General features: G+C 47.0%; 1 protein-coding gene across 2 annotated transcripts in view; it reads right to left on the bottom strand.

Annotated features, from left to right (window-relative positions):
- P3H2 (prolyl 3-hydroxylase 2) overlaps window positions 1-25,897 on the bottom strand; it is a 153,611-nt gene that overhangs the window by 14,975 nt on the left and 112,739 nt on the right. Inside the window, exons 1-10 of one of the 2 annotated variants that reach the window (XM_069083306.1) lie at window positions 20,995-21,013; window positions 20,466-20,609; window positions 18,628-18,817; window positions 16,385-16,516; window positions 12,017-12,159; window positions 11,065-11,154; window positions 10,118-10,158; window positions 6,626-6,720; window positions 1,488-1,615; window positions 625-720 (exon numbers count right to left, since the gene is read on the bottom strand). In XM_069083306.1, the coding sequence (XP_068939407.1) occupies window positions 625-720; window positions 1,488-1,615; window positions 6,626-6,720; window positions 10,118-10,158; window positions 11,065-11,154; window positions 12,017-12,159; window positions 16,385-16,516; window positions 18,628-18,817; window positions 20,466-20,609 (1,059 nt within the window). In that variant the 5' untranslated portion in view covers window positions 20,995-21,013. Of the gene's footprint in view, window positions 1-624; window positions 721-1,487; window positions 1,616-6,625; window positions 6,721-10,117; window positions 10,159-11,064; window positions 11,155-12,016; window positions 12,160-16,384; window positions 16,517-18,627; window positions 18,818-20,465; window positions 20,610-20,994; window positions 21,014-25,897 lie in introns of those variants that run through there. The other variant, XM_069083305.1, reaches the window with a different exon arrangement.

Raw genomic sequence — 25,897 nt, 5'->3', positions numbered from 1 at the left:
GTGACAGTAGCTGCTCGTGGCATTTGGGGGTACCCAGGGAACCATTTGAAGAGACAACCAAGAAGGCCTTCTATGTGGTGAAATCTTGAAGAGAAATTACAGTGGTGGCCGAAATGGCAGGCCTGGGACAAGAATATCACAGTGACTCTGACCAAGGGGATGACCCAGGAAGGTCCTAGAACCCAGAAGGTTACGAACACTGAACATCTACCATGTTGATGTCCCCTGGCCTGAGAGCAGGTCTACTGGCTACATGTGTAAACATTCGCAGAATATTATTATTAACAAATAATGACAGTTAACATTTGCAAAGTGCTTCAAGGTTTCTAAAGCATTTTACATATATTGTTGGATCCTCATGGCAAGCTTATGAAGTAGAGACTTTTATTATCTCCAGGGAAGTTAAGCAGCTTGCCCAGAGCCAAACTTGTAGTAAGCATGCAAGGCGGGATTTTAACTCAACTGGCCTAGGTTTTGGTCAATGATGCCTCCTGAAAAATGACCAGGGAATGTCTGTTGGCTTCCCTAGGCCATGTAGAAGCCCATTTTTCAGAGTCTTCTCCATGGATCTCCCATTCACAGGCTGGACCCTTAGGAATCTCAGTTGAGGAGGGAATCCTTTACCTTGAGGGCTCTTAAGATGGTGGCACCTTCAAATTTCTCATTGGGAGTGAGGGGTGAAACTTCCCCTTGGTACCCACTACCAGCAAGCATTATTCTCTGAAATCAAAGCACAGAGACAGAGCCATGTTAGGGAGAGTGGTGGTGCCACCTCATATGTGCAGGACTTTCTCTTTCTCATACATCCCTTTAAATTTTCACTGATCCCCCAGGGATGTAGGTGAATGGAACCTGGGGTCCCTCACCAGAATTCCTGGCCCCATGTCTCCTGCTCAAAGACCTGCCCCCCAGCCCCAAAGGGTCATAAAGACTCACAGAATGTCAACGTTGGAAGGCATCTCCATGGGCACCCAAACTCAACCATATTAGACAAGGGCTCCCTTCTACCCAATACTACATTCTGTTTCTGCTTGAAGATCACCAGTAAAGGAGGGTCCATTCTACACTGGCATGGCACTTAGAATTAAGAGTATTTTCTTTCTGTGAGGCTAGATCCACTCCTGTGAAATTTTGACCCACTATGCCTGGTAAGACCCAGTGGAACAAAGCTAATGCCTCTTCTGCTTCTCAAGTCCACAAAGACAGTTATCACCGTTCTGCTTTCTAGCCTTTGCCCTGGTATCCTCATCTTGGGGCTAAGCTTCAAGTGGTCTTCACATGACAAAGCCCTCCACCATCCTGTCTACCATGATGGACTCCAGAACTGAACACAAACACGGCCCTGACCTTTCACTCCCAAGAGGCCCCAGCTAACGCGCCCTGGCCGAAGGAGCCACAGGTGAGGGAAGGAAGCAAGAAGAGAGCCCCCGACCCCCCTCCCCTTAGCATGGGCACCAGCAGCCTTCCCTGCCACCCTCAGCTCTTACGCTGGCCATGCTTTGGAGCTCTCTGCACTCCTCCTCTGATAGGACATTATCGAGCAGCATGCGCTGGGTCCCATTCAGCTGTTCCGAGTTATAGACAAACTTCACGTGGCTGTAGAGCAGCGGGCCCCCTGCAGGGAAAGACAGCTGTTGAGCAAGGCCAGAGCAGAAGGCCAGGGGCCTGGAAGCACAGTCAGAGTCTGTGTGGGGCTGGGATGTGTGGGAAAGAAGTGGGGAGTGTGGGAGGGGTCAACTTGATCCCCTTCCAAACCAGAGAAGGCCTAGATTAAAATAGTGTGGGACTGGAAGGGACCTCCAAGTGCCTCTGTTCAGCCTCAGAACTTGGCACGAATCTCATCTACGATACTTTCTAGACCAGGGGTTTTAGCCTCCTGGAGTCATGGACTCCTCTGGCAGCTGGTGAAACCTGAGGACCCACTCCAAATACTGCTTACACATACCAGATAAAATACACAGGATTACAAAGGAGATCAATTATATTCGAATATTTATCAAAATATTTAAAAAGAAAACAACCAAATTGACAGACCCCCAGATTAGGAATCTGCACGGTATAGGGGATTGGGCTTGGGATCGGGAAGCCCCTTGGACTGTTAGGAGCTGTGTGGTCCTAGCCACGTCACGTCACCTCTCACCCTCAGTTTCTCCATCTGTGAAATGGCGATGATTATAGCACCTACCTCACAGCAGCGCTGTGAGGACCGCATTACGATAACATATAGAAGGCATTTTGTAAGCATTCAAGTGCTATATAAACTTTAGCTACTACTTTTGGAGCTCACTATTGGAAGCAAATTCTATTCTGGATAGTTTACTGGGAAGTTTTCTTTTAAATTGAACCAAAACATGTGGGTATTTCCCCCCCTTCCATCCATCCATCCATCCATCCATCCATCCATCCATCCATCCATCCATCCATCCATCCATCCCAGAAACACTTGTTAAGCATATATTTTGCCCAAGACACTGAGGACAGAGAGACCAAAACCAAACCCTCTTTCTGGCCCTCAGCAAGCTTAGCTTCTCCTCATTGATTCTGGTGTTGATTTCTAGGCCCCCACCTCGAAAGACTCTGATTGCACTGGCTGGCTGGTGACGTTGCTCCCCAGCTCATGAAACCATTAGGAAGGAACAGATCTCAGTGCCTTATTTTCTGTCCCCTGATCAGACACTTGGGCTCAGCTTGGGGCTTAGCCTCCGATCCCATCCTTGCCTCCAGAATGCCTGCTCTTGTCTTGAATAATGGCCGATTTCTTGCTTAGGGATTCTTTCTGGGTCTTCTGTTTGCCCAGCTCAAACCCGTGGCTTCCTGTGTGACAAAGGCTTCCTTTAAGCTGGTCTAACTTTGGTCTCCAGCTTTTCTCCCTTTGAGCCACATGTAACCCTACCTTCCAGCCCCCTGACTTTTCACACTGACAACTCTGTCCTTTCCTCGAACATAGGAATCTGGCTCTGACAGTCTGCTCCCTCTTCCCCATTCCAGCTCTTAGGGAGACTAAAGGTCTTTGTGGATGGCACCATGACCATCTCTATGGAATTGAATATCTCCCAAATGCTTTTGCCATTTGTTGGTATGAAGAAAAGGGGATCTCCCTGAATTTCTGCCCTGGCATCCCCCAACCTGCCTTCCCAGTATCACTAGACATCACTCTTCCTGCTGCAGCCTGTGAACCTGCCAACCTGGCCACCCCTCAGCCCCTCACACACAACATTGTTCTGCCTTGCATTCATTCCCCATCCATCTCAGCTCACAACTGCTCTCTTCCTTCAAGATTCGGCTTAGAAGACTTCTTCACAAAGCCATGCTGCGCTCCCACCTGCAGGTGCCCTCCTGCCCCAACCTGTCCTGAGCTACTTCATATGTATTTATATTTACTCTCTTTATTCTGAGTACATGTATAACATATGTGCATGCACACATCTCAGCCTAGCTCAGGCCTTGGGGCATGTGGAGGCACTCACATACATACACACGTGTGCACCCAGACATGAGCCTCACACATCTGAGGGCTGCTCTGGAAGGGGGGTGAGAGCAAGCAGACAGAGGCCAACTGAGAAATGAAAGCAAGGCCACCGTCCAATGAGCTGTGGTCGGTGGGGATGGCTGGGTCTTGGAGCTGCCGCCGTCCGGCTCAGGCAGAGCTGCCTCCTGTCATCCTCCAGGAATGCGCCTGGCCCTGCTTCTGCTAGCTGCTGGTCTCAGAATCAGGAAAGGGAGGAGCAGAGGGAAGCCAGTCCTTGTAATGAGGCTTGGCCAGGCCCGAGGGCTGTTGTGCCAAGTTGGGCTACCAAAAGCCCAAGCACACACTGCTCCCAGGGAAAGCAAGGGCAGGAAAGCCGAGGGAGAGGGTGGCTGTCCAGAAAGGAGGCAGCTGAGTGCCCTGCAACAACGTCTCCTGCTCAGAGATGAGACAGACTGACATTCTCTGCAGGAGACAATAGGGCAGAGGGCCCCGGACTGGGCCACAGAGGGCCACAGAAAGCCAGAGGCTGGCCATTGAGTCAGAGCCCCTCAGCATCCTCTCTCCTAGGCCTCCTATCCCCAGGGCTGGCTCAGCATTCCAGTGGCAGGAGTGACAAAGGAGTATCCCCAGGCTCCCCACTGGGGAAGGCTGCATGAAATCAGCTGCTGGTATAACCCCAGATCTGAAGAGCTGGGAAGGCAGGCCTTGCTGAACACTAAGGGTTTCCTCTCCTTCACACTGATTCTGCCCCCAGTGTTCCCTGCACTCTCCCCAGCTTGGCACCAGAGGCCTTTGGAATGGGGCATTTTCTCTGGGGCCACCCAAACCTTTACAGCAAAGTGCTGAATTGGCCATTACTTCCTGGGTGTTTTTCCCCGCAGTTGGACAAAAGTCACTGACCTCTGGATGACCACAACTACAGGGAGAGAGTGGGGGCCAAGCTGACTTATGGCTGAGAATGAGCATAGCCAGAGGCTCGGGGGACCAGAGGATAATGCCTTCACCTCCCTCGGAGGAAAAGAAGAGCCAGGAAATCAGGGGAGGGGCAAGCCCTCAGCTTGTGTGCATCCCAGACAGAGGTCCTACCCTGCTCTTACTGGCTCCAAGGCAGGAACAGAAACTCCCGTCTTGTCCAAGGGCCACAAAAACAAGAGAGGAGGAATCCTTTGAATAAGGGAAGCGTTTTTTTATTCTTCAGGATAGAAATATCTGTCCATTCTTTTATGCCAAGCATAGTTGGTTGGTCCATTGGCCAATGAAACCCACTTCCTATTGCAACTGATCTCAGCATTTTAGTCCATTACCTAGCATACAGTAGATGCTTAATAAAAGCCTGCGACTCGACTAGGCTTTAGCCTGTCAGTCAAGGCCTTTCATCATCTCCAACATCCTTCACGACAATCATAGCTTATATTCAAACAGTACTTAAAGTGTTTCCTAAGCAGTTTTGTCCCAACATCCTGATGAAGTAGGTTGGTCAATTATTATTCCCATTCTAAGATGGTAAGCTGAGGCTTAGAAACTTGAAATGCTTGCCCATAATCACATGACCAGTGAGTCTCAGAGTTGGGATGTGAATTCAGGTCTTCTGAGGCAAGGGAGCTGGGTTCAAGTACTGCGACCTTGGGCAAGTCACATCACCTGCTTGGGCCTCCGTTTCCACATCTGTAAATCCTTTCTGAGCATCCCATGTGTCTCCTAAGGCTCCTCAGCATGCAATGCTTCTGCCCACCCACACACTTTGGCTCATTTGGAAGGTGCTCCTCCCTCCCCTCTGACAATCCCACCTGCTCCAAGGCCCAGCTCCTTTCCTCCATGAAGCTCTTGCCGACCAGCCCGTATGTCTGGGTCAGCTCTGGACAAGGTAGGCCTGGGTACGAGGGCACAGAGGCTGACCTCAGGTCCTCCATCCTAGAAGCTAGGATTTCAGAGACAAAGGACGTGAGCCTGAGCACTGGCTGCATAATCTGGGGAAGCCACTGAAGCTTGCTAAGTCTCAGTTTCCTCATCTGTACAATGGGATAACTACACCCATTCTGCCTGGCCCACAGGGCTCCCGCCACAAAAGTGCTTTGTAAGCCTTCGTGGAAAAGGCCAAAGAACATGCATGGAGAGGCCCTGGGGACCTCTGAGTCAGCAGCCGGCTGGCGGGTCCCAATACTTCTTATGTTTTCTCCTCCCAATTCTGTGACTCTTTCCCCATCTGCAGCATGCCACCCATGTTTGCTAGATGGTGGGTGGCTGTCAAAGCTGAGGGATGCAGTTGCAGAAAACACAAATGCCTTTCAGAGGAGTTGGGTGGGCACATTCTGGGAAGGTCCTAGGGGCGGGATGGAACGTGGAAGCTCCAAGACTGACTGGCCTTGGGAGGCCTCAGGAATCAACCCAGAGGTAGCAGGGAAGGGTCTGTTTGTCTGTGGGACCCTCAAACCCCAAGGCAGGGAGCCTCTCAGAAGACCAAACACTGCTTTGGAGCCGGGAGGCACCTGACAAGCCCTGCCTCTTATTTCACAGACGAGGAAACTGAGTCTGAAAAAGCCCAGGGTCACAGCCAGAGTGTTAGAGGTGGCTCTGGACTCAGGCTTGCCTCAGTCCAGGCCTGCCCCCCTCTGCTTCTGTGCCCATCAGGGGCTCAGTGAGACTGGCCAGGAACTCAGGGGTCCAGAATATGCCTGGGATGGACTTGACTGCCTCAGTATCTAGTGGACCCTTCACTCTCTACAATCCCATCACACCTTCCAGTCCAAGATCATCAGCAACCCTGACCTGAAGTCTCTGACTCGGTCCTGCCTTCCTCCTCATCTCTGCCTGTTGAAATTCTTCCCTTCGAGACTGAATTCAAGTGCCACCTCTTCCATGAAGTGGGAGGGGAAGGGAAGGGAAGGGAAGGGAAGGGAAGGGAAGGGAAGGGAAGGAAGGGAAGGGAAGACCCTCATTCCCTCCACTGAAAGTATCTTCTCCCTCCTCTGGTCTCTCAATAGTTTTGACTCCCATTTTTTCTTCCTCCCATCCGGGTTTGTGTTGCACTCATTTTGGCTCTGGGCAGGCTGCATCCTTCCTGGCTGGCTAGAGCTTCTTAGGGCCCAGGTGTTTTGCTCTGTGCATCCCCAGAGTCCCACACTGAGGGCCCTCCTGGTGAATAGCAGCTGCACTTACCCTCTCGAGTGACCCGATGCAGACTGGCCACAGACTGCTTTCCCATAGACTGCTCAGGAGTCCCGGCCATCCTGTTGCCCGTCTCTGAAAGGACCCTGTGGCCAAAGGGAGATGAAGAAGGAATCCCATTGGACTGGAGCAGGGGAGGAAGTAGGGACAGATACCCAGAGGTGTATTCTCCTTGGGGAGACACTACTTATGGCTTTGGGAACCCAGCATAGGTTAGAGCCATAAGCAGGAACATCAGCCCTCTAGGACCCCAAGATCCAGGACCCTCCATTGCTGCTTGTGGATGGCTGAATCCCCATGGCCAGCCCCCAGAAGGAGCCCCTCTGAACTACTCTGGGCTGGTTATTACTAAATGCCTTTTCACCTCGGCAGCCACCTCAAAGCCGGGGGTCCATTGACAGAGCAGGCATCACCTCCCTGGCATGACCAGGCCAACGCTGGCAAACGTTTCCAAAAATACATAAATGAAGCTTGATTTTCCCACTCACAAAAACGACCATTTTAGAGCTGTTCTCTTCATTTCTGACAGTCTCTATTAGGGGTGAGTGGAGTTTAGGCCTCTCTGATCATGTAAACACTCCCCACACACCTCCTTTGTCAAATAATTCATGAAACTAAATTCCCAAAGGTATTAAAGGGAATTGTCATTTAAAAGAGGAAGCCATCATTTTAAGAAGTAGAGGGGTCTAAAGGGAATGATTTTATTTATAACTCCCCAAGTGATTTAATTAATGGATTCGGATTTCAGGAACCATTTTTCTTAAGATGGGGGAATGCTGGGGCAGAATCAAGATGGTAGAGTGGAAGCAGGTCCTCCCAGCAGCAACGGCTTCCGCCTTCCCCAATCCATGTAAAAAAGGGGACTCCAAACAAACTTTGGAGCTGCAGAACCCACAAAATGACACAGAGAAGCTAACCTCCTGCTGAGGACAGCCCGGCAGGCCTGCAGGAATTGGCCAGCTCAGTGCTCTGGGAGCTGAGCCCAGCCCCACCTGGAGGCTTTAGCCCCAGGGCGGGCCTAACCAGCCACAGGCCAGAGGGACTCCAGATCAGAAGCAGCTGTGGCCGTTTACAGATTTAGCAACACGTAGATGAGAAGGACAAAGTGAGAGGTCAGTGCAGTCTGGACTTTGGGACCCAGTAAGGGGGAGTGCATGGCTTTTGCCCCCGGGGTGAGAAGCCGCTGAGGTGCCATGTGGCAGATTCAGCTCCTAGCCTGCAGTGTAGGGGGACCAAGCACCAGTCTGAGGGGTAATTGCTCTTGCTTTAACCTGCTTGGATCTGGATTGCAGTCTAGGGTGGAGGTTTTGGGGTGTGTGTCCAGCTTGCCAGAGCACGTGGAGGCCTCAGAGAGGGCACCCATCTAATACCTCTGGCAGCTGAGAAAACCCCAGCGTTTGGGACAGAAGCTCCCCTGTCTGGTGGCAGAGTCCTACTGTGGCAAAAAGCCCAGGGGTCAAGTGACTGAGGGGTGACATGACCAGGCAAGGAAACAAAGCAGACAGAAGATTCCAACATTAGACTCCTATTTTGGGGACATAAAGGAGAAAATTATGGAACAGGAGGAAGACAGTGAAGTCAGAACTCCTGCACCAAAAGCTTCAAAGGAAAATACAAGCTGGTTATAGGCCATAGAGGACCTTGAGAAGCAGATAAGAGAAGTGGAGGAAAAATTGGGAAGAGAAATGAGAATGATGCAAAAAAATCACCAAATGAGAGTCAACAGGCTGACTGAGGAAAATAACACCTTAAAAAATAGACTAACTCAACTGGCAAAAGTGGCTCAAAAAGGCAATGAGGAGAAGAATGCCTTAAAAAGCCGAATTTGCCAGTTGGAAAAAGAATCTCAAAAACTCACTGAGGAGAATCATTGCTTCAAAATTAGATTGGAGCAAATGGAAGCTAATGACTTTATGAGAAATCAAGATGCTGTTAAACAGATCGAAAAAAATGAAAGAATAGAAGGCAATGTGAAATATCTCATGGGAAAAACCACTGACCTGGAAAATAGATCCAGGAGAGATAATTAAAAAATCATTAGACTACCTGAAAGCCATGATCAAAGTAAGAACCTAGAAATCATCCTCCAGGAAGTTCTCAAAGAAAACTGCCCTGATGTTTTAGAACCAGAGGGCAAAATAAAGGTTGAAAGAATTCACCGATCACCTCCTGAAAAGGATCACAAAAAGAAAACTCCTAGGAATATTATAGCCAGGTTCCAGAATTCCCAGATTAAGGAGAGAATATTACAAACAGCCAGGAAGAAACAATTTGAATATTGTGGAAACACAATCAGGATAACCCAGGATCTGGCAGCTTCTACACTGAGGAATCGAAGGGCTTGGATTATGATATTCCAGAGGTCAAAGGAGCTGGGATTAAAACCAAGAGTCACCTACCCAGCAAAACTGAGTATTATGTTTCAGGGGAAAATATGGTCATTCAGTGGAATAGAGGACTTTCAAGCATTCTTGATGAAAAAACCAGAGTTGAATAGAAAATTTCACATTCAGATACAAGAAGCAAGAGAAGCATGAGAAGGTAAACAGGGAAAAGAAATCATAAGCCACTTATCAAAGTTGAACTATTAACATTCCTACATGGAAAAACAATAATTGTAACTGATGAAACTTTTTCTCAGTATGAAAATAGTTGAAGGGAATAGAAATATATATGTCTATATATGAGGGTATATGGGCATATGAATACATATGCGAATGTGTGTATATATGTTTACAGGTAAACATAGAGGGCACAGGGCCAATTTAACAGGAAGGGATAATACTTAGGTGAAATTAAGAGGTGAGAGAGGAATATAATGAGACGAGATGGGGAGAGACAGAATGGGGTAAACTGAGGAATTGGAGAGAGACAGAATGGGGTAAACTATCTCATATAGAAGAGGCAAGGGAAAATGGTTACAATGGAGGGGAAGAATAGGAAGGCAAAAGGGAATGGGTCAACCTTATTCTCATTGAATTTGGCTTGGGGAAGGAATGAAATACGCACTAAATAGGGTAAATCATCCTACAGGAGAGTAGGGGGGAAGGGGATGAGAGGGAGGATGATGGAAGGGAGTGCAGGCTGCGGGGGGGAGGGAAGTTGGAAGCACCCACTTTTGAAAAGGGACAGGATCAAAGTAGAGAATAGAACAAGTGGGAGGTGAGATAGGAGGGAGGGAAATATATTCAGTCTTTTACAATATATCTACCTGTTATTGTTTTGCATTACCTACACATGTACAACCTATACTGAACTGCTTATCTTCCTAGTAAGGGTATGTGACAAGGGAGGAAGGAAATGAATCTGGAATTCAAAGTTTTAAAATCAAATGTTTAAACATATATTACTAAAAAAATAACAAATACTCATTTGATTAGGAAAAAAATAACAAAGATGGGGGAATGCCTGCAAACCCTCCCCACTCCCAGATGCTTTCCAGTCCCACCAAGATGCAGTTCATGTACCAAGTAAGCAACTCACTGAGTGTCTTCCTGCTCTCCTCCAGCGTGGGTCCAGGGATTCTGTTGTAAAGGGGGAATGAGGAAAACAAAGCACTTTATAGCTTCATCTCTAATACCTGTTCTTTAAAAATAGGGGACACCTGTGATTACTTTGGTATAGACAACTCCCAGGGAGCAAATTCCCCCGATCAATGCCTCTTGGTAAATGCCCAGCCCTTATCGTCTTAGTTGCCAGGGCACTGAAGGGTAAGTCACATCACATGTGTCAGAGGTAAGACATGAACTCATCAAGGTCTTTAAGGCAATAAGGACAACCCTATATTCTCAACCCTATTTGTCTCTCTTTTTTAAAAAATCAGGGACTAAGATATTCTGAATTCTGAATGCCACATGAAGCCAGTTGTTAAAATGGGCCCAGAGACTGGAGGTGTTTTTACCGTGGAGGGTGTGGCAGGGACCAATGATGTTCAGGATCTGTGCCCAATGAAGCCCCAAGGCACCTGATGTCATTTCAATGGTGGCACCAGTGGTGGGACAAAATGGAAGTCACAAAGAGAAGCAGGTTGGGTTTGACACCACATGGGGGTTCTTGAAATGAACATCTCTTCTGCAACAACATTCAGTACCAGGGGGTCTAAGGAGGCTTTGTGGACCCCTATCAGTCTGGAGGACCTCAGAAATAGCTTCCAATCCTATGGATCTCTGGCACTAGGAGCGGGCACCATGGGAACATCAGTGAACTGGGATCCTGGAGACCCAAAGCCTAGTCTTGGATCTGAAACTAGGACATGACTTTGGGCAAGCCACTCCACCTCTGTGAAAGTGCTGAGACAATCACAACCTTCCCTTTAAACCCCAAGTCAGCAATACTCCAGTTTTAGATAATAAAGACTGACGGCAAAACAAGGAGAAATGTCTCTCCCCATAAAGAATGAGGCAGGCAAAACGCCTTTTGTTTTTTTTTACCTGTTCAGTGTAGGAAATGTCCAGGTTGACCACAGCTGACCTGATAAGCTCAGATTCAAGCTTATGTCGTTTCATAAACATTGTAGCATCCTGAAGGGGAAAAAAGAAAAGAAACAGAAAAAAAAATGAGAGGGCATGTATATGTCAACATTTGGTAAAGCATGAGGTGAATGCCAAAGAGCCAGTGGACAAACAGATTTTATTCAAATACAGAGCAGTGTGCGTGCGTGTGTGTGTGTGTGCGTGTGTGTGTGTGCGTGTGTTTAAGCCATCTGTCCCAAACACTGCACCTCTTCCTTGCCCAGTTTTGACAAAGCAGAACTTCGTAGCGATGGTGTGTTTGCTTCACAGTGGAAGGGGGTCAACCTGACCTCGACATCATCCAAGACCTGTGATGTCACTGCTCCAGAGACTGCCCACCTCCCCAGGCCAATTGTGTCCCTTTAGACCCCAGGACTTTCTGCGGCCATAAACCCACCCCCTCACGACTATGCCTGCAGCGAGGAAGGAGCCTCTCCAATTTGACTAGGCTTGGCTTGGGAAGGTGGAATTTCTAGGCATCAAAGTAATGTTCATTTATAAAAATCAAAACCCTAAAGTTCCCTTTTCTGGGACTGTCTTGCATGTCAGGTGATAGCATCATTAGAAGTGGGAGGGACCTCAGAGTCCAACTTCCCCATTTCACAGATGAAGAAACTGAGGTCCACAGAGGTTAAATGATTTGCTAAGGATGACAGAGCTAGGAAATGCCCAGGGCAGCATTTGAACTCAGGTCTTCCGGATTCCAAGCCCCGCACTCTCTCCACCGGGCCACCTAGCTCCTGCTTACGTATTCCAGGCTGACGATGCGGATGGTCAAAGTGTTGTTTTCGTGACTCAGACCCAAACACGACACATGGGATGATGCAGCCAGCGGCCTCACCCCTGTGGCCAGTGGGAGCCCTCGACTCACCTCCCTTGCTTTGATGGTTTGGGGATCCACACTTTCTTCCAGCACACTCTCGTAGAACTTCACATTGTCCTGTACATCCTCATCATCTGGGTGGAAGAGAAGGTAGGCCCTGGAGCACTCCAGGGCTTTCACATAGTCGCCAACTGGGGAAAAGCATAGTTATGGCATTAGAGCCAATTGGAGCTGAGCCAGTGAGGCTGTGAGGGGCTCTGAGATAGGCAGGAACGATGAAAAGCACTGAGAAAAGGGACAGGGACAGAAGTCCGGTAGTGCTGGGCTTCATGAGCGCTTCCAGTCGCCTCCTAGGCGGGCTCTTTCCACCAGTCTTTGGTGCTGTCCCTTCATGGAGCTGCCATGCACTTACAATGCCAAGGATCGTCATTTGCACTCCCTATCCCCCAGTAGTTATGCTCGGAACTCCTTGAGGTCAGTGACCATGCTTTTCCTTTCTTTGCATCCCAGAACTTTACACAGTAATGAGCAAATTCACTCAGCAAGCCTATCTTAACCGTTTATTTGTGTCAGACCCTGTGCCTGGAGTATATAGTGTAAATGGGGGAGGCCACTGAGAGGTGGGGACTCAGAAAGTGGGGAAGGTGAGATGTGACCTGAACATGGAACGAAGGCAGAAGGGAGGGGAAGATCATTCTAGGCAGTGCAGATGCCAGTGGTGAGGATGTAAGGGGGATTTCAGGGAAGTCTACGTCAGCCAGGGTGGTTGGATCATAGAGGGTAGAGAGGGGGTGAGAATAAGAAGACGGGAAAGGGAGGGGACAGCTTATAAGAAGATTTAAATACCAAACAAAGGACCTTATATTTGATGCTCTTGGAAAGGGGGCCACTGGAGCTCGATGAGCTGGGGGATGGAGTGGGGTCGCGTTAGGGGAGAAGTCAAGTTCAGACTTGTGTTAGAAAAGTCGCCCTCAGAACCAAATAAAGGATAGACTGTGGTGGGAAGGGACTTGAGGCAAAGAGATAGAAGGCTATTATGATATATCAGGAGAGAGTTCACGAGGGTGTGAAGGATAGTGCGGCTTCACAAGGTGAGAGGGGAGGATATATATACAGAAATGTTGTGAAGCAGGGGGAATGGCAAGATCTGCCAATTGATTGGAGGTGGGGGTGGGTATGAGTGACTTCCAAGTTGGCATGAGATTGTGAGCCTGACATTCAGAAGAAAGGATGGCATGAGGGAAAGAGAATGTCTCTGTTGGACGTGTAGAGTTTGCAGTGACGTGAGACATCTACTCCCCAAAAGCAGTTGGTAAAGCAGTACTCAAGAAAGGGAGAAGGATTAGATATATAGATCTGGAAATCATCAGCAGAGGGATGCTAATTTAACTTCTCTAAAGTGATGAGATCATTGAGCAAAATACTGGAGAGGGACAAGAGAAAAGAAGCCAGGACAGGCCATTGGGTACACTCATGGTTAGTGGGAGTCAGCAAAGTCGACAGAGAAGGAGCAGGCAGAGAGGGAAGAGGAGACTGAGGAGAAAGCAGTCTCATGAAAACCTAGAGAGAGCTGAGAATCAGGGAGGAGACAGTGACCCACAGTGTCTAAGGCTGCAGAGAAGCCAAGAAGGGTGAGGACTGAACAAAGGTTATTAGATTTGGCAGCTAAGAAACCATTAGTCACAGGCTCAGTGGAGTGATGCAGAGATTTCAGGGGGTTTACAATCAGATGAGAGAAGGTGAAGGGGAGGCACCCAGTGTAGACAGCTTTCCCTCAGAGTCTGGCAAAGAGAGGCAAAAGACACATAAAACAATAGCTAACAGGCATGGTCAGATCAAGAGATGGTTTTGTAAAACCAGGAGAATGTAGGTATATTTAAAGGCAACAGGAAAGGAGTCATTAGGAAGGGAAAGTCTGAAGATTAGAGAGAGAATGGGGCAGCAGTGGCAGAAATCTGCTAGAAAGGACAAGAGGGATTATATCAAAGGAGGATGACCAGGGGTCTGTGTTGGTGAGGAGAAGCCCATCTGTCTCTTCATGCTGTAGTGAGCGTCAGGTTGAAATTACATAGTATTAACTAGCACTTATCAGTTAATTAATAAATTATTGATCTACTTCCGATGAACAGAACACTCCAAGACAGTGTGTTCTTTACTATGTTTGGGGGGACCTTTTTATTAATATGGACATTTAGCTCCTCTAGTGGTTTCAGAGGCTACTAAAGTGTGAATTTGTACATGTGCAAGCGAAATGATGGCCTAAGCCCCTGTATTGAATACTAATTTAATACTGATGGGATGGTATGATCCCCAATGGGGGAGACTCCTTCCCAAGCAGAAGAAATATTTATATTAAATATGGTTTATTTGAACCATTTTTGTGTGCAAGTTGAGATACTGCTTTTTACTGAAGAATGGCTGGTTCTAATTTCATAGCTTGTGTGATAACTTTCCATAATTTTCTTTTTTTTTTTTTTTTGGCAACTCATGCATGAACCTAAATGAGCTTTCCTAAGATGTTCTAAAATGCCAGATTCTCCCAAGGTTTTTCATGCTCAGATTTATTAATATGCTCACTGGGCAGGCCATCCACCCTAAGATCACTATAGTTTTAAAGATCTCCGAATGTAACGTTAGACACCCTTGGGCTAATTCTGAGAAATTATTCATCACAGACTTCCCTTCAGATAACAGTCACTTCAATTCTGAGGCCACTAATGGGCTTTCAGATACTAAGATCAAGCTGCCCCAGAAGACCAGTCTTTTTGAGTTCTGCTGTTCACATTCCCGGTCACTTGTGTCTCGGCAAATTAGTGCTTCTAAATCTTTAAGGCTCAAAAAATGGGACTACTGAAAAGACCTGACGCCAGACATGGAGCCTTTTCTCTGTATAAGTGAAAGGAATCTGGCTTCCAAAGGCATTTAGCATAAATACTGAAGAGCTGTCCTATGACTTTCTGTGTGGATACTGGGGTTTGTTTGGGTGTGTTTATGCCAGTGGAGGACAGGAAGCTCCCCAGACCCAAGTGAGTGTGTCTTTGACCTTGAAGACCAAGCGGGCTTGGCAACTTCCCATTCTCCACTTGAGCTCTGGGGGGCTATAAAGTACCCTTCAACAAATCCCACAGGAATGTGTCGGTGTTGGGTTTCATTTCCACCCTCTCTTGGCTCAGAAGTAACATGTGCCATATAAGTATTCCTTCGAGATGATTTCTTGGTAAATATTAGGGAGGCTAATCACCTCTCCAATGCCTAAATCAGCCTCTTGAATGTAAGACAATAAAGCATTCAGACTACTCAGGCAATGAACTTTTTTTAAGACTTTTAAACATATCTGAATTCTATGACTCACTAAAAATCTTTCCTTCTTTTTTTTTTTTTTTTTTTTGGTCAAATAACATCCAACCTCTGAATTACTGTGCAACAGGTCCCTGGAGAAGGGACTGTGTTTTGTTTTTTGGGGTAGAAAAGGCTCATGAGAGTAGGCTAGAAATGTTAATCCATACTCTGTCTTGTTATTTTAAGAGGTATTTACTCCTTTCTGTGCCCCTCAAATGAAGATGACCCTGAAAGATGGCTGTTGCAGGCCAGCTCTCCTAATATAGGCTGTGGCTGTAAAGCTGATTACCCAGCAATCCCAGGAGGCTGCCGCTATGCTCACACTGGCGATGACATTAACTGGACATTCACTGGGTATAGGGGCTAAGTTGGTGCTTGATGTTCACGTGCCCTGAGAGCTGCCGAGAAGATGCCCAGAAGCCTTAGTTTAGAGTTTGAAGGGACCGCGGAAGTCGCTTAGCTTTACCTCCTCGTTTTACAAAGAAAAAAAGTAGAATTTTGGACTTGGAAGGCATCTTGGTAGCCAATGATGAAGCCCAAGCCCATATAAAACACGTAGAACAAGTAGTTGTCAAGCCCCAGCTTGGGAACATCTAAGGAGAAGAAGACTCCATCTCCAGGGGAACCCACTCCGCTCACTGCTAAGAAGACTTTTCTCATGTTGAACTTCGTTTGTCCTCTTTGCAGCATCCCCCTGACTCCTCACTCTGTCTCTTAGGCCAAGCACAGCAAGTGCACAAATCTTTGTAAACAGATCTCCTATCTGTCACCCTCCACTGGCATGAAGTCATGGCCTGTCAGCGCACAGGCTCCCTCCTCTATGGGCTCTCCAGGGCATCAACGTCCATCCTGTATCCAGTCCCATGGCACCCAGACCCTAACACCTCCAGATGTGATCTGACCAGGGCAGTGGTTAAGACCATTACCTCCTTGGTCCTGAACTCTGCCTCTCTGAAGGCAGCTTGCAATCCTACAGGTTTACTCGTCCATCACATCCCCTTCCTGATTCGCATCAAGATTGCTTGACCCTGAAGGACCCATAGGGAAGGCTGAGTACCACCTTTGTGAACATCTTACCTTGATAATAGGAGAACTGTAGATAGTCATAGTGAAGGGGGAGGAAGTTCTCAATGGGAGAGAGCTGGCCGGGCCATGTTGAGAGGTCCCTCACACAGTCATGTTCACAGATCAGGCGCTGGGAGTACAGACCTGTATGGGTAAGATGAAAGAACCTGGTGAGAAGAGAGTGGCTGGCTTGATGAGATTTCAACACCCACCTTCCCCTTCATTTTGTGATCTCTTTCCCTAGCCCTGCTTTCCTAAAATTCTCTTGAATTAAGTTAAACGAAATTAATTTAAAATTTAATATAATTTGATTCTGAGGAATTTGGTTTTTCCTATTGTCCCTATATATTTTTTTCAGTTTTCTCAGTTCCCTTGGGAAGTCTGTGACTATAAACAATCATTTACCCTGTCTGAGCTTTCGTTTTCTCATCTTTAAAATGGGAACAACAATGCCTGACAATCTTAGACAAGCACGTGTTAAAAGGGAGACATGAATCAGCAGATATTTTCATCTGTTGTTCAAGGGATTATCTTATTTTACTACATTTCCAAATCACATAGAAATGCCATATGGTTCCATCACTCAGCACCTCGAATTAGGGCATCTGTGTCAGAGTGGAAAGGGCATAGGGTTGCAGCCAAAGAATCTTGCACAAATCCTGGCTCTTCTCCTTACTGCCAAATCAGGGGTTAAAGCTGGAACCTTAGAAGCAGATTCATCCAACCCCCTCCTTTTAAAATGAATCCATGACAGATGATGGATTTGCCCAAGGTGGTACACTCAGTAGGCAGCAGAAGAGGTCACTTGATCGTCAACTCAATGCCCCTCTTAAACTACAAGATTATTCCTTCTCTTGGCAGCCTCCGGTCCTCATCTATCAAGCGAAGCTGTTGGCTAGAGGAGCTTGAGAGGGCCTTAGATCTAGTCCAAGGGATGATGGACTAAACCAGAGCTTTCCATCTCCTTCAGCCTCTGTGCTTCTTCTGTCTTCTAACCTGGATGGGCCAGCTAGAGGGCATAACACTCCATTTCTCCCTAGCAGGTACTTGTCCCAGATAGCCAGGCTCTGAGAGGATTCATCTGTCAAGGGGAATGGTAAATGAATGCCTGGTTCTCTCTCTACCCCCATTATTGCTAACAAGGAAGGTGGAGTCTATTATTGGTGAACACACCACGTCAACAATTTGTCTGTCAAATGAATTCCCTTTAAGGGCATGATAAAAGCACATGAGGCCCCAACAGGATAATCTAATTGGAAGTGTGAAGTTTCTTCCAAAGGAATTTGTTGAACCAGGAGTACAGCAGGGAACTCATTAACCTTGCTTTGGGGCTTTGGGACAAAGCAGAAGAAAAACAAAAACATGTGACAATGTTCCAGGTTTCCTGTAACTTTAACTGGATTCCAGAGGGCTTACAGCAACCAATGGCCCTCATCATAAACAAAGACGTCAGTCTGTCTTTCCAATTTATACTTCAGAAATCCTCTGTGAAAGTCCTTGGGGGCCTCATTGTGGTGTCTGGGTGACCCTGTATTCCTGCCAGTTCTGCCAGGGGAATGTGAACACTAAGCACATCGATCCCAGCTGGAAGGGCTTCTAGTGTGGGCCTGGGGATGGCCACCATCTGTCTCAGAGGGTCATCATCGGTTTGGCAGCATGGGGATGCCTTACAGCCACCATAACTCTTGAGGACTATTCACTGAGTCAAGGAACTATGCTCTGGTGGGGGGGGTGCAGGTACATACACCTCAATAAAATGACTGTGAAGTCCATGGTGCATTGGAGCATTCCATCATTGCTTCATTATTGTGCCTCCTTCCCTTCCTCTTCTGACTTGACTCCCAAACCAAATACAGTGATGGGGACAGAGGGGTGGCTGAAGGAACACAGGAGTAAGAAAATGGGAGTGGGAGTTTGGGGTCTGAGTTGGACTTGTATGTCCTTGGGCAAGGCATTTGTCACTGAGTTTCAATCTGGGAACCGAGGGGGCTCGACTAGATAACCTTGTGAATTTGTCGCCCTCTGAAATTCTGTGAATTAAAGATGCTTCCTCCAAATAGCACATCCTCAGCCCAGCAAATGGCACCCATGAAAGTGAAGTTACCTATAGAAGGAATCATTGATGCTACAAAAATGTGCTGCAGGGGACACATGAATTTTGCCGTTAATTCTGTGACCTTGGGCACTTCAATCATTTCTTCTATAAGGCTGCTTCCAGCTTCAATATTTCTTATGAGTCACATGAAGATTCTCACCTGCGATGACCTCATAGAAGCCATCGGTTTTGGCTAGGTGGTCATAGTCACGATAGCTCTGGGACCACTCACACAAAACCCGGCACTCCTTATCGGCTTTGAAATATTCCTTTAAAGCTTGTTCGAAGGACTTGATGGCCGCCTGGAAGTCATCAGCTTCATAATATTCTATTGCTTCCCGGTAGTGTTCCTGCAAAGAAATAAACAGAAGTACTATTGGCAAGGATGGGCAACGGGCAGAATTATGACATGTTAAAAGGCTAGAGTCACACAAGAAAAACAGGCCTGTGGGCGGCTTGGTTTTCTTCAGTATCATAGACAAGTTGGTGATTTCCCATCAGTGGTCCTCAAATTATAAGTGAGGACCTAATGAACAAGACCCTCAGATGTGATCTCATTGGGATTAAGAAGGGTCCCTCATGTTCATATGTAGTGAGACCCCTCATTTACATTGTTTTCTCAGGCATCTTATCCTAAGAGGCAGTAATAGGCATTGGAGTGAGGAAGACCTCCATGCTTGTCCTGCTTCTGATTCATGGTCTCTAAGTGACCCAAGGCAGCTCCTCTAGTCTCTCAGGGTTCCAGGAAATTCTCTAATACGATACATTTCAGAGAAGACATCAACCTTGCCCTTCTCTGTACAAAGAATATCCTCTTCATGATTCCCCACACCTTGGCATTCCAGGCACAGTCTCATCTCAATACCTCTGTTCCCCAAATGCATACTTCCTTGGGGTGCTACTCTCTTGAGTTCTAAGTCTCACCCCAGTCTCAGAAATGCTCAGTTGTTACAAGATAGTTCTACAACCAGAAAAAGGAAGTGAACAGGTGGTATCTCAAGAAGAGGGTCAAAGTTCAAGCAGTAGGTAGCCCAAGTGCCATCTTGGTATCTGTGCAGTTTTAAGAGAGGCAGAAGATAACCCAGGCCTAATGGGGGTGAGGTGGGGACGATCCTATGGAAGATCTATGGGAGGACACAGAAAAAAGACCCAGGGAGGAGACTGTGTGGATATTCTACCATTGGCAACACTGAAGAGAGTCCACAATCTTTGGCACTATGCACCTATGAAAGTAAGAAAGGGGTTGTGCACTAAGCCCTCTTGTTGTTTGCTCCAAATCTGGTCCAGAACAGTCAGCCAGAGGTCACCATGACAGTTTCTGAGAGTTTAGAACTTCTGAGAAATTGCTCCTACAACAATCTCCCAGTCAGAGTGCCCGAGCCACGATGTTAGTGAATACTATGACCTTGACTTCTCAGTCTGGGCTGAGGCCTAAAGAAGCACAGAAGATGAAGTAAATGGTCATCATCTGTCTTTCTAGAAGGGCTTTTGTTTGCCCAGGACTTGGAAAATCGACTATTCAGTGCTTGTGGAATGTAGTTGTGTTTTTTAGCCAGTGATACAGAATATTCATATTATTATTATTAAAGATTATTCATCTCTGTTGTGTTCTGGGATCCCTTGGCAGATTAGCAAAGACCAAGGATCCCTTCTAGGATTCTTCTTTTCAAATGCATAAAAAATACATAGGGTCACTAAGGAAACCCATTATATTAAAATTCAGTTATGGAAATATATTTTTTAAATTCAAAAAGTTCATAGAGCAAACAAGCTAAAACCAAAAGACAAAAAAAAAACTGCTATTGTAAGTAGTGCACATTTTTTGTGAATTTACTCATTTTGGTTAATTTATTCTCCCTTATTTGCAAGTCTACCCTCTGTCTTCTTGCTCAACCACTACTATTGAAGACTAAGAAAACTTTCCCCTTAAGGAGATGAAAGATGCATAGCGCTCTTCCTGCCTCTGTCTCTGTCTCTCCCCACCCCTCTTCCACTCACCAGATGGGGCTGGGCTTCTCGATCCACCAGCTTTGCTCCTGACTCTGTTTCCGTATTCCCATCAGGAGAAGGAACTGCCATGTGCTCAGGGTTGGCCATTAGGAAAGTATAGGCAGCTTCAGCAGCTTTTTCCATCTGGTTCATCTAGAAGAGAGAATGAATAGAATGCATATCAATATTGGAAATCTTGAAGTATCCTGAAACGTGTAGAGAGGGACTGCACAGTCCAGAGCAAAGCCCTAAAAATAGCTGAGTCAGCATTTGCAAGGGTTGGAATTTGTGGCCACATTCTAGGGGCGCCATTATTGTGGGGGAATCCAAATAAGAACAGCCATAAGAACATCTTTCCATCCCGGGATCTGCATAAAGGATCTTGGTCCCAAGTTTCCTTCTCTTGAACTGTCTTTTTAAAGTCTATCTCTGCTTCTGGGAAACAGAATTCCAATGCTTCATGCACTTCCCTTAACCAGTGACCGGTGCTGCAAGATCTTCTCCAACTTGAAGACAACTTTGGGACCTTTTCCTTCACCTTTTAGCCTGAAAACAGGAGTGGCACGAACTTCCAGCTGCCCAAAGCATGTGTATGAGGATTGGAATGGAGGCTCCTGGACTTCCAGAGGCTTCTAAATAAGTCTGCCTCACTTAAATCCGATTAGTGCAAGAAAAAAGACATCACCCCTGTTGTCATTAGACCCTCTTCAAAAATGAACAGTGAACACAATCCAAATGTCCTTGGCTTTGAACTTTAGAGGGAAAGAATGAAATAATGGACCCATAAAAATGTGCTGAGGAATCACAATGTGTATATTACATTCCTATCTGTATGCCTAGAACAGTCAGCTTGGCTAACCAGTGCAAAAGTTCCCACACTGGATTCCTCTGAACCCTTTAAAGTCCAATTAAAAGACAACGCCCTCCATGAAACCTTCCCTGGCCCTTCCCTGATGCTCATGTCCTTCCCTTTGGACCTCGATAAGCTTACATTCTCCCGGGGCACACAATATAGGCAGAGTGGCACATATCAAATAGTTAATTTGAGGAGATAAATAACAATAGAAACAGGGAATTTATTGAGAAAGGCTTCACAAAGTAGCTAAAACCTGAGATGAGCCTGGTAGGAAGATAGATTAGAGAGTTGAAATGAAGCTGGTGGCCATGAGACTGGAGAGAAGGGGATGGATGCCAGACGTGTGATGATGGCAGAATCAACAAGACTTAGAAACAGCTGGCATATAGAGCTCCCATTCTCATGGGGGAGAGAACAAGTAAAGAAATAGAAATTAAAAAAAAAAAACTATGTAGAGGCAATGGAAGGTCATCTCAGGACAAGCCCTTGGCAGCAAGAAATGAGAGGTTCTGGAGTTCAGGGACTAGAGGAGGGACAAAGTCAGGTGCCCAATTTAGGGAAATCACCTTGGCAACCAAAGGGCAGGTGGATTGAAGTGGGGAGAGATTGAAGGCAGGGAGACCAAGCAGAAAGCTTCACACTAGCCCAAGTGAGGATGGTGAGAAGACAATATGGAAAGAAAGGCACGTGAGAGTGTAGAAGAGAAGGAAATAAGTGCCTCCTACGTTCAAGGCGTTGTGGGAAGCATTTTTTACAAATAGGATCTCATCTGATCCTCACAATAGCCCTGGGAGGGGAATGTTCCTCCTCCTCCTCCCCTCTTCTTCTTTTCCTTCTCCAACCTTACTATAACATGTCACATATTATGTAATATTATTTTTATGTTATTATTCATATTATTTTTGCTTATAGTTGAGGAAACTGAGCCAAACAGAAGTCAAGTGAAGCTAGTCACACAAGAAATGTGATGAATGGAGAAATGGTGAGATTGGGCAGCAGAATTCAATCTGTGGGTCAAGAGTAAAGAGAAACTGAGGTTTCCAGCCAGGGTGAACCTCCCCCTCCCCTGCCCACCAATAACAGGGAAGTTCAGGAGGACGAGTCTTGGGGTGAGAAGGGATGAGTTCTGTTTTCAGCCATGCTGTGGTTCAGACACCAATGGGCATCTCCTGAAGGAAGCAGTCCTGTGCTCTCTAAGAGGGCACTCGGTCTGTTGGTTATGTGATGGGCACTTATGTGCCCCTTCTTTTTCTCAGGAAACATGTTCTAGAGATTTTGGAAATAGTGGAGTTCATGAGTGAAGTGCAGTAACTGGGGAAAAGGAGAAAAGCCCTCAAGTAGGCAACTTGGAATAACCAGGAGAGTCTGGGGGGAGGGCCTGGCTGAGGGCCCTAAGATTTGGTGGCATGGGTTGATATAGCAACAAGTAAATATTTAAAAGAGTGAGCTTTGTAATGTACACACGAACACTCAACCACTTAACAAAAAATGTCTAGCCTAGGCGCTGTTAACTTGGGGAGGGGGCCGTCTTTGAAATTCTTTAAAAATGGGAACTGTACTTCCGTATGATTGGTTTCTCTTGGACTCCTGTGCATTTTATCTTCTGTATCTAAATTCATTAGGCTGAGAAGGACTTTATAGGCTTCACCAGACTGCCAAAGGGGCCTGAGACTCAAAGATTAGACCTGTGGTTCAGTCAGACAACCAGCACATGCAAAGACCTACAAGATCTGCTCACGACCATTGGGTGCTCCACATTTCTGATGACAGTAGATGCCATTCTACTCCTCTTTCCTCCCTTGACTCCAGAGAAGTGCCTAGCTACCCAATGGGCCAGTCAACTGTCATGGGACAGGACTCCTACTTTGGAGTTCTTTGAACAACTCGGTTTTTCAGTGCCCAAGTCTTTGAGCAGATAGTCACTCCTTAAACCTCGATAAAAGCAAACTCTGGGGCTTATGATGAGGCCAAGGAAATTCCTTCTCCACAGGCCAGTTCTTTAGGCTGTGAGCTCCCTGAGGAAACCCAAACCAGCTGCCAGAGTCTGTAAAACTGGTCACACGTTCACTGGGAGCTCTCCACTCTTTTGCTCATGTTTGGAATGGGCTAGCTCTCTATACTAGGGTGTCAGGAAAAGGCTCATTAAATGCATGCACACGCAAAAGTTTTTATGACCAGGCAGCTCTGTCCCACACTTGCTAAGAAACAGGTTTCAGCTGTGGCCATAAGAACTGGCACCACATACAGAAACTCTACAAACAAAAGAAAATAGAGTCACCAGCTAATGTCTCCAAAACAGACTTTTGCTGTTACAATCTGTGTGACCTTGTTTGGGGTATTTCTTGGAAAAGATTCTGGAGTGGTTGGCCACTCCCTTCTCTAACTCATTTTACAGATGAGGACACTGAGGCAAAGAGGGTTAAGTAACTTGCCCAGGGTAACACAGGTAGTAAGTGTATGAGGCTTGATTTGAGCTCAGGTCTTCCTGACCCCAGGACTGGAACTCTATTCATTATGCCACTTGCCCCCCAAAAGTAGATTAGGATTCAAATAAAAAAAATAGAGGGGGTCAAATTCACCAAGAAAAAAATTAAAAGCTAAAATAGTGAAATGATAGATAACTTTAGTTAGGGCTGAGGTAGATGGGGGAGCAGACCCTCCCTCCTACATGTAAAGGGAGAGAGCAGACAGGAGGGGAGGCCAGGCCAATTTTTCTCTACCTATGGTGAAGGCCCAGAGAAAGTGACGGCGGACACAGCCCAAATCCCATGCCCAGGGCGGAAGGCCGCTCCTTTCCTGCCCTCCTCTACTCCACTACTTAGGGGCTTGTCCGGAGCTTGAGATAGAGGTCACTGGGCTGCAGCTCCAATCCTACCAGTCCCTGTGGTGTCTCCCTGATGCTCCAGCCATGGTCCTCCCACAGCCCTGACCCTTCTCTGAGAATCAGAACATGTCTCCCCAAATGGGAGGAGGTGGGACCTCCGAGCCCATCTCCTATAACCTCGTGTTAGAGGAAAAAGGAAGCAAGCCAAGGGAGGAGAGAGGAGAGGCCAGAGAACAGAGAGAGCAGGCAGGCAAGTAGATAGAGGCAGAGACAAAGGGAGAGGCAGAAAGCGCATGGTCAGCTAGCCACTCGGCCAGACTTGCCCAGGCCTCCTGGCTGTCTCTCAGGCTCCGTGCACTGGCCCAGGCGGCCTGCCAGTGACTCTGAGGGCCATTTCTTTTTAACCTGGTGTAAGCATTTGGTGGCCCCTGTGCCGTGGGAGAGCAGTGGTCCTCATGGCGGCAGGTTCCAGGGGAGCCGACTATGGCTCCTTCTCTGCCCTCACTGACCTAGCTGCTCTCACTGCTCTCCAGGGCAGGTGAAAAACCCAAAATGAAAACCACAGATTTCACACTGAATGAAACTTAGGAGGCCATCTAGTCCAACTGCCTCCATTCACAGAAGAGGAAACTGAGTCACAGAGCGAAGTAATTTGCCCGGGGTCAGGAAATGGTCATTGTAAAGCCAGGAATTCTAATTCAAAGTCCTAGGGAGCTAGGTGGTGTGGGGAATGAAACACCGGCCTGGAATCAAGGAGACCCGAGTTCCAATCTGGCCTCAGACACTTACAAACTGTGTGTGACCCTGGGCAAGTCACTTAACCTTATTTGCCTCAGTTTCTTTACCTGTCAAATGGACTGGAGAAGGCAATGGCAAACCACTGAAGAATCTTTGCCAAGAAAACCCCAAACAGGGTCACGGAGGGTCAAATATGACTGAACAGAGACTTGTAACTAAAGACCCCAGAATCACTGAGTCAATAAGAATAAACAACCCAAAGAACTACATAAGATGAACAGATTTAAATTATTCTGAGTATGAAGGGAAACAGTGTCTGCATCTGCGTGTGCAGAAATGTGTGGAAGCTGATGATGTGGAAAAAGCCTCAGAGGCGGGAAATGAGGCCAAGAAGGGGAAATGACTGGTCTAAGGTCACACAGGTACGTAGGACATAAGCAGATCGTGGATTTAAACTGAAGTACTCAGACACCAATGTCTTTTCTTTTCTTTTAAAGCAATTGGAGTTAAGTAACTTGCCCAAGGTTACACGGCCAGGTGTTTCTGGGTGAGTGCTAAGTGTCTGAGGCCAGAACCGATCCTGGGTGTCCCAACTCCAGGGCTGGCTTTCTTACTCACTGTGCCACCTGGCCACCCCTGACACTAATTTCTTAATAACCGAGAAGCAGTGTTCTTAAGCTTTGCGGTATCAGTGTTCCCTTTGGCAGGCTGGGCAGGCATTTGGACTCCTTCTCAGAGAAATGTCCTCAAGTACATGATGTGAAAAGTAAAGCAAGTATGCTGAAATACAACCATCCAAATGCTATTTTTAAAAGCTGGTGGGTTCCAGGTTACAGCCCTGCTGAAGAAGGGCATCCCGCGTGCTGTGTGAGCCCCTCTCTACCTTCTTGCAGATCTCCAGCCTTCACAGTTCCTCTCCCTATTCCACCTTCTTGTAGATCTCCAGCCTTCACACTTCCTCTCCCTATTCTACTTCCTTGCAGATCTCCAGCCTTCACAGTTCCTCTTCCTATTCCACCTCCT

This window comes from Petaurus breviceps, unplaced genomic scaffold (assembly GCF_028583685.1).
Source record: "Petaurus breviceps papuanus isolate PSGF00001 unplaced genomic scaffold, PetGlider_PUasm1.0 173, whole genome shotgun sequence".
NCBI classification, from domain to species: domain Eukaryota; kingdom Metazoa; phylum Chordata; class Mammalia; order Diprotodontia; family Petauridae; genus Petaurus; species Petaurus breviceps.
The sequence above is the reverse complement of the archived record's forward strand: the minus strand, read 5'-3'. Positions and strand labels throughout refer to the sequence as shown.